A 13,485-nucleotide genomic window follows, 5' to 3' on the forward strand; every position below is an offset into this window, starting at 1 on the left:
CACAAAGGTCGGGTCTATCGAGTCTGATCGGAACTTCCGTATCTGCTTCCACCGCCACCTTCCTGCTGCCTCCGCCTTCTTTCTGTAGCATCAAATGACGCTGCAATGTCACACGGCGCCTTGTTGCCATGACAACACAACGGTGTGGCGTCAAATTATGTCATGAGTACTTTATATGGGGGCGATACATTTCACAGATCAGTAATTGATAGAGAACTGAATTTTAAAAAGTCTAGGATCCATGGTAAAGTCTAGGATCCATTGTAAGTGTAAGAAATATTTATTCTGTGTGTGATATAGAATAGGATCTGTGTGACGATTTTCTGCTATCATTTGCCAATTCTGTATTCCTGACAACTCTGCTGATTATCTTACAAGAAAAGGATAAGTCATGCTACAGGATTCTTCTAGATACATAGGAGGGGCCCCGCAGAGCCAATGTGCCTTTCAAAGATAAGCACACCTGAATTGATCCGTTGATGGAACAGATAAATAATGGAGGTTAATTTCATGGTCAACAGCGACAGCTACAGGAGTTAGTTGTATGCTGAAATATTGCTGACATTGCATAACAAACATTGACCTGATTCGCTGGAACTGTTCCTAGGGGGTGGCCGTGGTGTGTCAGGGAAAGTATAATTAGTATAGTTTAAGACTGTTGAGTAGGTTCCTCCAGTGAAAACCGCTTTGAAGATCTTGTCCGGTTCACACAACGTGACGGGCTGTACTACACCGGTATTATATACCGGGCCTATTAAAAGTGAACTTCAAGGAACATCTCTGAGTCAAAATTATCTTTCAGTAAGTATACCATGGTAATGTAAATCAAAGCATTTAATACAAATATAAATAGTCATACGTGTAAGTGAGATAACCATTCTCCGTGGTCTTAAAAAAGTCTACATTTATTTCTAAATGAAATATATAATTACAGTATCATCAGTCAAATGTTTTAGTGGTATTAAAATAAGAAAACAATGTAGACATTAAGAGCTCAGTGAACATACTTTTATATAACACAACCCAGTACTTGAGTATATCATTGCATTGCATTTCCTTCATATTTACGCTTCTTAAAGTAATGTGTCCAACAAACTTTGCATGATTAAAAAAAAAAAAATCAGGATAAAGAGAATGTTAAGTCACTAATGTTCATAGAAGTATTACATTTTGCCATCTTGAAAAAAAAAAAAAGAAACCTGCCTTAGCTTGTCAGTGCCCTGAGGTCACATTACAATTTGAAGAATCTGCTTCCCTGAAAGAGTCTTCCACTTTATTTATTTTTAGTTTCCTGGCTGCAACTTCTACAGAACACCACGGCACAGAAAGACACACGCACCAGAGTTCACACTGCAACTGGCTGAAAGATCATGTACAAATAATTGATCCCCATTGCTGGATGTGTTGGGGAGATTTCCTCTGGCAGAAGATGTTTATCTCCTCAATAATTACTTGGGATATTAAAATCAAGTAGAAAAGCAAGCACCCTGAAGACAGGAATTGTGTTACAAGCGAACTTCCTCTATTCTTTCAATTCTCAGCAGTTGCAAAATCTGTGTGTATATACAATATATTTATTTACTTATTACAGTAGACTTACTCCACATGCCTTCGGAAGTACTTGCAGCAGTAGCACAGGAGACTACATCTGGGTCAGCCCTAACCAGCAATGCTACCGACGCTGGCTCAGGTGGTGGGACAGGAGGAATTTACTCTGCCATCCTCTCCCGAAATTTGCCTATTATTGGCGGGCGTGACAAAACATTTCAGGAGCTTCACAAGAAATGCTTAGAAAAAAAATTCATTTTTCAAGATCCTGAATTTCCACCCAATGACACCTCTCTCTTCTACAGCCAGAAGAGCCCCGTCAAGTTTGAGTGGAAAAGACCTCCAGTGAGTAATACTTAGCTTTGGGGAGGGGAGAATTGGAAAGTACAGTAATGTCAATAACAATTTAGTTAAGACAATTTATACAATTATTCATCAAAGTTCCAGTATTTCATTATTGCAAATATGCAACATTTTAAGCATCGGTTTATGTGCGAGATTTACTAAGCACCGATTGGGGTTATCCCACCCAGGTCCAACATCTAGTGCCATTCAAGTCAGTGGCACATAAGGCCGGATCTTGGTAGGATCCCCTGCATCCGTGTTTGGTAAATCTTGGCCTTTGGGAGATATTTAATTATATTTAAATGGAGATTATTTGCATATCATTTGGATATCATGGAAACCTTAATAATTTGTAGTAGTTGTTGCTAAACATTGATAGTGTGGGTATTTTTTCCTAATACGTTAATGTTTCTTTTAATGTACAAGTCGAAATATGTACATGCATCAACGTCCGCCAAAGTCGCCAACCCAGCAAATTTCCTTAGAAAAATACATACTATTCACCAAATTTGACAACGTTTCAGGGTTTCAGGGTTTCAAAAGACACTAAGCAAAACTTGCTCAAGTGGCAAATCTTGACACGAGCAAAAATGTTCAAAAATGTTCAAAAACAAAATATGCATTTTTTGGGTGAAATTCAAATAGAAGTTTAAGGGACTTTTTACCTCTACAGAAGTTTACTGTACATTATTTGAATATGTTCCCTGGTTTTCAGTACTCAGGCTGAAAACAGAATCAATTTCAGTATATTCCTGCATAAGATCAGTTTGAATGCTCATTAATCAATTGAATTAGGGAGAGGAGGGTGTATATGTAGGTTAGTGGTATCACATACTGTACGTAAACTGTTTGTGATCCTTGAGAATCAGATATCTTTTGAAGCATATCAGTTTGCCAAAGTGATTTATAGAAAGGGAAGCACCTGTGTACTTATCAGTGAAAGTTAAATAACACACAGCGCATCTTTTAAGGGTGAGCACAATCACCTGTGTTTTGGTTCTATAACATTTTTGTGTTTTGCTCTTAGGGATGAGATAGAGAAAATGTAAGATAATAAACATTTTGGAAATTCGTTTTTTTGCTTGAACCCAAAAATTTGCCCAGATTAAAAAAAAAATTAATCCAATGGTCCTTTAGAATTTTGGCTTAATTTTCTCTCTATGAAAATGAATTCTGAAGTTTTACTGTAACAACCGAGAAATCTTCAAAGTTCGGACTTCGAACACACGCATCTGCCCACTCTTAGTATATTTGTTTTGTATCTTTGGACAATTTTACCTCGGGGAAAAATGGATTGGAATCATTAAGATTAAGGTATATATATATATATATATATATATATATATATATATATATATATATATATATATATATATATATATATATATATATATATATATATATATATATATATATATATATATATATATATATAGTATATATCCCTCCTACTGTTTCTGTACGTTCTCCCTACCTACCAATTAGACTGTAAGCTCCTCGGAGCAGGGACTCCTCTTCCTTAATGTCTAAAGCACTTATTCCCATGATCTGTTATTTATATTATCTGTTATTTATTGGATTACCACATGTATTACTGCTGTGAAGCGCTATGTACATTAATGGCGCTATATAAATAAAGACATACAATACAATATATATATATATAAATATATATATATAAAAACATACATACATACATACACACACACACACACACACACACACACACACACACACAGACTATATTTGTATTACTTTACCAGAAGGCTCCCTCCTTTCTGAGCCTATGACCCACTTACTATAGCTCACTCGTAAAAATGCATCAGCAATCCTTTTAAAATGTCTCTACTATGGAACCAGAATAATCCTTCCCTTCTGAGCCAATGATCCTCTTTCTGTGGCTGACTCTTAACCATACATCAGCTATTCTTTTGACCTGATGTCCATTTCATACCACGGTTACTCACATCTGCTGCCCTAGCCAGACATGCTCCTACCATGCCACCAGTAGAACCCCTTATTAGTCAAACAAACCTTAAGTGCCATGCTTCCTGGTAAGAACTGCCCTGAACCACTTTTTACTACCACAACCGCCAAGGCAATTTCAACTCTTATATTGGCCTTGATTTATCCCACAAGACACTTGGTTCCCTCGCATTCCCTCCTGCCAAACCCACATTGAATATGTCAAGACCAATTTTAGAAATGTGTACCCCATACTCTCTGAAAAGACCAAACCCTTCCCTACCAAATTCTTATTATTACTGAAAATCCCCCTGTCTCAAATCTGAATATTTCAATTGATCTATTAAAATTACGCCTGCACATTTCAATAGCTTTTTGACATCTTGCCCACCTCCAAGAATATCTCTGACCACTATCACATCTTGAAACTGACACTGCAAAAGTCTCTCAGTATTTTTTACTAATCTGCTGGATGATATTTTACCCAAATTATTCCATTCTAAATGCAATTCTAATATATAATGTATGTATGTATATCTTTATTTATATAGCACCATTATGTACATAGCGCTTCACAGCAGTAATACACACAACATAATATAATACATAATGGGAATAAGCGCTTTAGACATGACAGAAACAATAGGAAGGGGGTCCCTGCCCCAAAGAATTTACAATCTAAGTGGTAATTAGGGAGAATTTACTGAAACAGTAGGATGGTGTTACAGTAAGTGTGTCTGCAAGGGGTCCAGGTCAGTGCATCTGAGATGTATAGCATCAGCCAACAGAGCTACCCATATGCTTCATTAAAGAGCTGTGTTTTTAGATAGGTCTTAAAGGTGGAGAGAGAGAGTGTCAGAGGGATATTGAGGGCAAGGACATTCCAGAGGTGTGGTGACCCAGTGAGAGAGGTTTTAGGCAGGAAGGGGCAGACAGAAGACGTACTTGTGCAGAACACAAGTGTCGGGTAGGTCTATAGAGAGAAATTAGGGCTATTATGTAAGGAGGGGCAGAAGAGTGATTAGCCTTGAAAGGGAAGAAGAGAATTTTAGTAATATGGGATTTGATAGGAAGCCAGGAGAGGAATTTCAGCAGTAGAGACGTTGAGACAGATTTAGGAGAGAGTAAAGTGATTCTGGCAGCAGCATTAAGGATAGATTGTATGGGAGATAGGTGAGAGGCAGAAAGGCCAGACAGGAGATGTTTACAATAGTCGAGACGAGAGAGAATGAGGGCCTGCATTAGAATTTAGCAGTAGAGGGACAGAGGAGAGGGCGTATGTTACAGAGGTTTTAGCTACATTGTTAATGTGAGAAGAGAATGTGAGAGGGGGGGGGGGGGTTAAGTGTGACCCCTGGGCAGTATGAGGAGCTCCGTATTGGACATGTTAAGTTTGAGTCGCTGAAGCACCATGTGAGGTCTGGGGTAGAAAGGTAAATTGATGTGTCATCAGCATACAGGTGATATTTGAACCTTAAAAGTCACCTATAGAGAGTGTGTAAAGAGTAAAGAGAAGAGGTCACAGGACACAAATTCAAATCCAGAGAGAGTAACGCACAGCCAGAGAGAGTGGGTCCAAAAATAGATTTAAAAATGAATCTTTATTCGTCCATATAGAAGAACAGAAGTGTAAACCCCCCCAGAACAGAGCCTTGCGGGACACCACAGGTGATATCCAAGGGGTTTGAGTTAAATCCTGAGATGGACACATGTTGGGGATCTACCTGATAGGAAGGACTGAAACCAGTTTAAAGCATGATTCCCTATTCCAGAGCCCTGGAGTTTGTTAAGCAGGATAACATGATCAACAGTATTAAAAGCCTTTGCGAAATCTAGGAATATTGCACAAGTGAGTTGTCCCAGTTCCATTCCGCACTGGATCTCATTGTAAACTTTTAGCAGGGTAGTTACCGTAGAAAGTTTGGGGAGAAAGCCAGATTGGAATTGGCTAGGGAAATTTGTCTTGGTATAGTAATCGCAAAATTGGGAGTGAACACATGGCGGTATTGATACAAAATACTCTGATAGTAACCGGTTACTGGAGGGTTTGGACTGCTATGTCATACACCAAACGCTACTATGTATATGTATCTACATTCGTGATAATTTGTACAATTCACACAGCCAGTACCTGCAGCAGTATGTATACATGGATATGACTCCATTGCCCTGCATCATCTATATACATACATACTAATATGCTACCAATTGCAGGAATTCTTGGCTATCAGCCTTATTAATAGCATTCATACATAGACCATAGAGACCATTGCAACCATTTCTATAGATACAGTCAATGTATTAATGCACTGTGTGATATATATATCCACCAATACATGTTTCCTATGGGCCTATTGAACTATTAAGGCTCCCATTTGCCTCTGTATCTATTCCTTGAAGAATATTTTGGCCGTCTACACTCAGGGGATTTTAATATCTACCTTCACTGTATATATCATAGTCACAATCCTCGTTGTCGGATTATGCATTAAAATGTTGTTATTTTTGTTTTTATCTGCTATACGGAGCAATGCTATGCTCACCCTAGTTTACTTGTGGGGTTCATACCACACGCCAGCTGAATGTAGGGATATATATATATTCCATGTGTGTTCATTCAACACTCTACTTTTGACAAATTGAGTGCATATAAAAGGGGTTCTCTGTGACCTGGTCACATTTATTTTATCTGGAATAGGGGAGAATAACAATACCATATATAACCTATAAAATAATACTTGTCCCAAGCATCTCGAGCTAGGAGAACACAGAGTGAACCCATAGGAACACCAAACAAGAAATGCATTGCTGGTCGCCTAGCAGTGAATGAGTTAATCATGATTTTAGCTTGTCTGTAATAACCTACAGTATATCTTTCACAACCTCTTCTGCCTAACACTGCATCCTGAGGAATTGCCTTCTCCTCTCCAGTCACTGTCTCTGGCACTTTATAGAGGGGTCACAGCTAATATATTTAGGAAACTGAACCTGTGGTGATCAGCTCTTTGTGTGTGTTGGAGAAGGTACTAACCCTGTAATCCGCTGAGTGAATGCTATCTCTGGGGTCATCTTATCTCTATCACCTGTCAACAAATGAATGGATGACAATTGTGAAAAGGATGGGGGAGGGAGGAGTGAGGTAGAAAGAGGAGGAAGAGAGATAGAGGGCAAGCGTGAGAAGAGGAGTGAGGGGGACAGTGGAGATAAATACATGGGGAGGGGGGAGGAGGGAGCGTGAGAAGGGGAGAGAAATAGAGGAGGTGAATGTGAAGAGGTGTGTGTGAGGGGGGAGAGTTTGCAAGGCTGCCGACACGGGGGTACCCCTGTGGAAACTCTAGATTTATTTTGCATTCTTATTTGGGGGCCCCAAAAATTGTAGTTACGCCACAGCTTCCAGAACAATCTGAGTCTCACATGTTTAAGATTTTCCGAGACTTCTGCCCTTTTCTATTTTAAAACATGATTGTAACTGTAATATTTATTGTCATCATAATATTCTGTACACAGGACATACAATAAATGTTCTCATAAAATATTTGATAAAGTGCAGTATTAAAACCTCTCAGGTAACTCCTTCCAGTATACTAATACTGTCAAGTGAAAGACAATTTATTTGAATAAGCGTTTTTGAAAGCTGTGTATGCTAAAATGTCATCTATTCAAGTTCCAGCACATGCTACAAAAAGGGTTTGTTTAAAACGGTTTCATGGCAAAACCCCTATTATCTCATTGATCGTACTCATCGTACTGATTGATCTGATCAAAGTGTGAGTGAACAATTAGGCTGAGATTATACTGCCTGCGCACAAGCACACAACGGACCGCCTAGGCTCGCGCACACCTGCAGCCTCCGCGATGTGTGAACTGAGCTGCAGGCGATTGAAGAGGCAATGAGGAGGCGTGGCGGACGCGTCATGAAGCTAGTTCGCCCTCATTGGCTGAACCGTTCACGTGACGCGGACGCACTTGAAAAGAAAATCGCACTCCGTCGTGTGCGCGCACTAAGGGCGGCCTCATAGGCTGTATGCAATTTGTGCTTGGCGCGCGCGCTAGCACAATCGCACTGACTACAAGCTCAGCCTTACTTGTTTGCACAGCAGTGAGAGCACTTAATGCACAATCTGTGTGCACTGTTAGTTTGTATGTACAGTATATCTTTATTTATATAGTGCCACCCATATACATACTGTAGTAATTTACAGCAGTAATACACGTGACATAATAATATAACACATAATGGGAATAAGCCCTTCAGACATAAAAGTAACATTAGGAAAAGGAGTCACTGTCCAGAAAAGCTTACTCATCAAGTGGTAAGTGGGGAGATCTTAGAGTGACAGTAGCGGGGTGTTGTAGTATAGGGGTGAGCAAAGTTTTGGAGCTGTGCCCCCCCTGTGCGAGAGCCCCAGCACTCGTGCCCCCCCTTCTCAGTGACCCGGCGTGAAATGACGCTGCGGGTCATGTGACGTCACGTGACCCTGCAGCGTAATTTGACGTGCGCTACCATGGCGATGCGTACGTCACATGACCCCGCTGCGTCATTTGATGCCGCGTTGCCATGGCAACGCATCCAGAAGACTACAGAACCCCGGTAAGTTGAGGTTGCAGAGGCCTCACGCGGACCCGCGGCATTTAACTTAAATGCCTCGAGGAAGAGCACGGGGCCGCTGCAACCCCCCAACAAAATCCCCCAGTTTGCGCACCCCTGTTCTGGTAAGTGCATCATCAAGGGACCAACTTCAGTGCATATGAGATGTACTGTATGGTATCAGCCAACAAGACTGTTTTGGCAGCTGAATAGTTAACTTAGATACTCAAAATTTCCTGTTCATATGATAGGACTAGCAGCTGCATTTCAACAGCACCCAGTTGAAAGTAATGCATGATGTAAGCAATATGTCTCTGTCAGTCACAAGATCATCCTGACCTGGACCGCTCATCCGGCACAAGGTGACCCTATTTCTAATAAATTATTTTGTGACACTGCCACCTGTATTCTTTATTTTTTTTATATATAAATTATTTTTTATGTGGGGCATTTCATGTAGACGTAGCATTCCATTGAGGTAGTTACAATCGCAGTTTACATATAATACATATGGTGCTTGGTACATTAGATTCTTTTGGTAATGGTGCAATAGGGTCGGTACAACCTATTCAAGTATACCTTGATCTTACTCCCTTTGTCTGAGCTTTTTGGAAGAGGGGCGGAGATATATGAATCAGGCGATCAGACTTTCTGTCAGTTAGTCTATCTGTCCACCCTGCTATCTTGAGTCGATATCTATCTTCGTTTGGTCACCTATTTTTTTTCCCCTTCTCGTTCCTCCTCAACTTGGGGTATACTTTTAATGTATAAACGAGAATAGTGGGAATAACAAAAGTAACAAAAAATACCCTAACAAAGTTAATCTGGTACTTTCTATCTATTCCCTCTTTATATTGTCTTTTGTGACTCAGTGGTCGTCTACACTGGCGACACACTTTATTCGAGCTCGGCTAGTCCCACGAATTCGGGTATACCCGGGTGTATTGAGGTTTGTGACTGTTTTCTGCCCGAGTGCATTGAGGTATTTTCCAGGCAGGGATTGAAGCATTTTATTCCCGCTGGCTGCAATACTGCACAGTATATATATATATACTGCATTACAATTCATGAATTTATGCCATCTGGTAGACACGCGAAGCATTGCAGCCTATTAAATCCTAATCATTATCATTTAACAGATCAGCCGCCTGTCAGCCCGGCATGAACCCAGGCTGGGAAGGCAAACGCAACGGGGCTTGTCAGAGGTGAGGAGCGGCGCATTCCAGGTATCTGCCAGGTACATACCGGGTATTTGCTCGAATAAAGTGTGTCGGTGCAGTAGGTCGATAGTCAGTACATATGCATGTTTACCCGTGTCGGGTTCCGACCAAGTCTAGTACGGCCTTTGATTCGCTTCGGGCTAGGCGACTCGGTGCCTCCCCTCCCCTTTCCCCTTGCTCCCGTGCTGTTTCATTAGTTGTTGGACTTGCCTAAAGTTGTTTGCCCCTGAAATTTTCCTGTTCTTGATGAGTAAATGAAGAGATGATCAACCCCCATTTTGTTTCAAATTTGGTAATTTAAACTTTGTCTGCATATTTGTATATAATTTTATCAATTGTGATTAGTTTTGTGAGAAGTGATCCAATCATATCTATATTTGGTCACTCCTTATCAATCCATTTGGTCATTATGGCTTTCCTAGCCGCCAGTAATATTATCTCTGTTGGTTGGATCGCTTTTTTATTTATATTGATCTGGATTGACCAGACTTCCGTGTTTGCAAACAGCCTGGGTATTGGGTGTTTATCCATGTTACTTTTGTTACTTGTGCAATATATAATAACACTTGATCCCAGAACCCTGAGATTTTGCTGCATGACCAGAGACAGTGGGTAAGATCCGCTCCAGCCAGTCCGCATTTGGGTCACTTAGTTGTGTCAGCCTCTATACCTGCTATCTGTCTCTTGAATGGGATGTATGCTTGTGTCTGACACCACTTCCAGACAAACAGGCTGTCCAACAAAATATAGTCTGATTATTTAAACCACTCCATCAAGTTTATAAGTGCAGATGTCTAATATCAATCTCTAATTATCAAATCAGAGAGAGAAGCTGCCAGCTCTCTCTGGTTTGATAATTAGAGATTACTTGTTGCATTATATTGCTATTCATTATAGTCCAGTGGTTCTCTAGGCTACTATTATATTATCACTAAGCTGGTTTATTTTGTTTTGACTGTGTTTCATTAAGGTATAAAGTGCCCTATTAGTTCATGAAACAGGTTAAGAGTTGATTAGAATACTGTAATGATTTGATAGTCTGTGCTATCATTGATATTGAACATCTGCACTTATAAACTTGATGGAGTGGTTTAAATAATCAATCAGACTGTATTTTGTTGGACAGCCTGTGTGTCTGGAAGTGGTGTCGAACACAATCTGTGTATAGTACCCCACTGTGGGGTCTCTAGGTGTAGAAACCACTACTATTTTTTGCATTTATTATTGCTCTACTACGTTTTAGGGAACACTTTTTTGTTGACAGGGACAAGGGAAGTACAGTACCTGGATCTGTTGATCTAAGGGAACGGGCCAGAAGAAGGGGCCAGGTGCCCCGAAACATTACGTTGCCCCCCCGTATTCCCCTGTTTTCCCCTCCCCTTGTCTTCTCTCTCCTTGTCTATCCCATTGTGTTTCCCTCCCCCTCACTTATGGTTTTTCATTTTATGTACTTTGCAACATTAGTGTATGTAATTTTGATCTACCATTTTGTCCTCAGCAGTCATTTGCGTAACACGAATATATGCTGCTGTTTATTATTCCTCTATTCCAGTAAAAACTATTATTTTGACATTATTCATTTCTATCATTATTTCGAGTGCTGGGAACAAATTCCGTGTTATATTGTGTAACATTGGAGGGAATCGGGGTCCCGCCTTGTTCCCGTGTACCACTGTGTTATTTAATTCTGTATGTTTTATTTTTTTAGGTGCTGCTAAAAAACTTATACTTAATGTACATTTTATGTTGTATCCCGTCATTTTTTTTAAAGTTTCTTTGCATCAACTTAACTCAATTCACTAATTAACTCACATTAGTGAATGATTTGCGGAGTGGCCATAGAAAGAGTTAGCGTTCAGAAGATACTTGATGCGTTAATATTAGTGTCCACTTATGTTAGCATCTTTCTTTCAGTCCATTAAATCCTCCATGTCTGAGATTGTGTCAACTTCTGCACCTAAGAGGTCAGAATAGAATATAAGAAACTAGATTACAATTGATGCTGGTGCACGTTCATATTGAAAAATGTCTTGCACTGCATTGACACAATAATAATAATAATACATATTGATACATAGTGGTTTATTCATTAAACTGCAATATTGCAAATCAGGGCTTTGTCATATGGAAAACCTTTAACATGAGTAGGGGGTTTTGTCCACTAGTGTCTTTCATTAATAAACCTACAAGTCATTAAAATCATGCAGAATGTAATTTGGATCTTTTTTTTTTTTTTTTAAGAACCTAAGTCTAATAAGAATAATTCCTTTGTAAAGATTTGCCAGCATCCTTGGGAAACAGCTCATACAAGCTCATTATAAAATCAACGGGTTGATTTATTCTGCACAGTTGTACGTGGCAATATGTTGCAGTATTTGGCATGCATTATATGCCAAGAAGATTTAGGCTGCGCTTATAGTTACGGCTACGGTGACGCGACCATGTGACGTTACCGTTGTAATTGCAATTTCTGCTTATAGTGCAGGAGGCAAGAGGGTGACTGGGGGCGTGGTGGAGGCGTGGCCATGAGTGGTTCACCCTCATTGGCTGAACCGCTCACGTCCCGCTGATGTCACACGTCGATCACTGAAGAAGTAAAAATCCTTTGACTTCCAGCGATCACAACCGCGTGACGTCAGCCATCGCTGTTGCCGTCGAGCCCACTATGGGCACCCCTGACGGACTGCATGCACTTGCTGTGGCACTGCACAATGGCGCTGTGCAATGGCGCAGTCACCGTAACCCTAACTATAAGCGCAGCCTTATAAAATTCTTGCTACATCCATTCCCTGCAGATATGGCCCACACTGTATGCAGTGCTAATGCAATGACTCAGTAAAAAAAAATTGTATTTACAGTACATAGAAAATATACATTTTGAATACCCTCAAAAGCAATAGTACTCATTATTGCAAAGATTTCACAAGTGCACCTTCACTGTATACTTTTAACCCTATATGAAATGATGCATTCCTTCCCAAACTATCCTACAGATATAGCTTAAATCACTCTTTCTTGTTGTGACTACCCTGACAAACCAGGCCAGAGCAAGACAAATTTACTGAGTTGAGACAAAGAAACATATTTCTGCGGTCAGATATGTCAAGCTGCAATTTTGCATGTGATGGTTTTATATCGAAGGATGGGCTTTTTGTGTATTGGCCAAATTGTGAAAAAAATAAATCTTGCTTATCTTGATATTTTCCACAATTTTTTTTTAGAACCAAAACACATTGTGAAAGTGACCACTTCTAATTACAGATGAACCCCGTTATAACGCGGTCCTCGGGGTCCACCCGATACGACTGCGTTATAACCGGGACCGCGATTTAAAAAAAAAAAATGGCCACCGCGATCACAGGTTCCACGTCCGCCGGAGGGGGAGAGCAGGGATAACTCTCCCAGCTCTCCCGGAATGTGCAGGGGGGTGATGTGCAGGAAGGGGGGATTTGATGGGCAGGGGGGTGGGATGTGATGTGCAGGGGAGTATTGTGTGTGTCTGTCTGTCCGTCCGTTAGCAATAAAGCTTTTTTTAAATTTTATTTAAATTTTGCTTATAAAAAAACGGCGCCACGCTCACACCATGTTATAAGCGGATCCACGTTTTAGCTGATCGCGCTATAATGGGGTTGAGCTGTACAGGCAGTCCTCGTTTTACAACGCTTCGTTTTACAACGAATGGCTTATCCAACGCTACGCAATGCATACCTATGTTCATTTTTACAACGCCAAAACAGCTTATCCAACGCTCTTACGACGCTTTGCAAAGTTGTTTATGTGTATGTGTGTGTATATATATACACACATACACATACAGTA

The 13,485-nt window shown here is 40.3% G+C and overlaps 1 protein-coding gene across 6 annotated transcripts in view; it reads left to right on the forward strand.

Moving 5' to 3' along the window:
- Positions 1 to 682: 682 nt before the first annotated feature.
- The window catches only part of CAPN3 (calpain 3), a 111,858-nt gene continuing 99,055 nt past the window's right edge, over positions 683 to 13,485 (forward strand). For 4 of the 6 annotated variants that reach the window (XM_075614145.1, XM_075614147.1, XM_075614146.1 and 1 more), the window contains exons 1-2: positions 684 to 801; positions 1,288 to 1,893. In XM_075614145.1, the coding sequence (XP_075470260.1) occupies positions 1,606 to 1,893 (288 nt within the window). In that variant the 5' untranslated portion in view covers positions 684 to 801; positions 1,288 to 1,605. Of the gene's footprint in view, positions 802 to 1,287; positions 1,894 to 13,485 lie in introns of all 6 variants that reach the window. The other 2 variants (XM_075614149.1, XM_075614151.1) reach the window with 2 other exon arrangements.

The sequence above is a fragment of the Ascaphus truei genome, chromosome 9, assembly GCF_040206685.1.
Source record: "Ascaphus truei isolate aAscTru1 chromosome 9, aAscTru1.hap1, whole genome shotgun sequence".
Classification (NCBI taxonomy): Eukaryota; Metazoa; Chordata; class Amphibia; order Anura; family Ascaphidae; genus Ascaphus; species Ascaphus truei.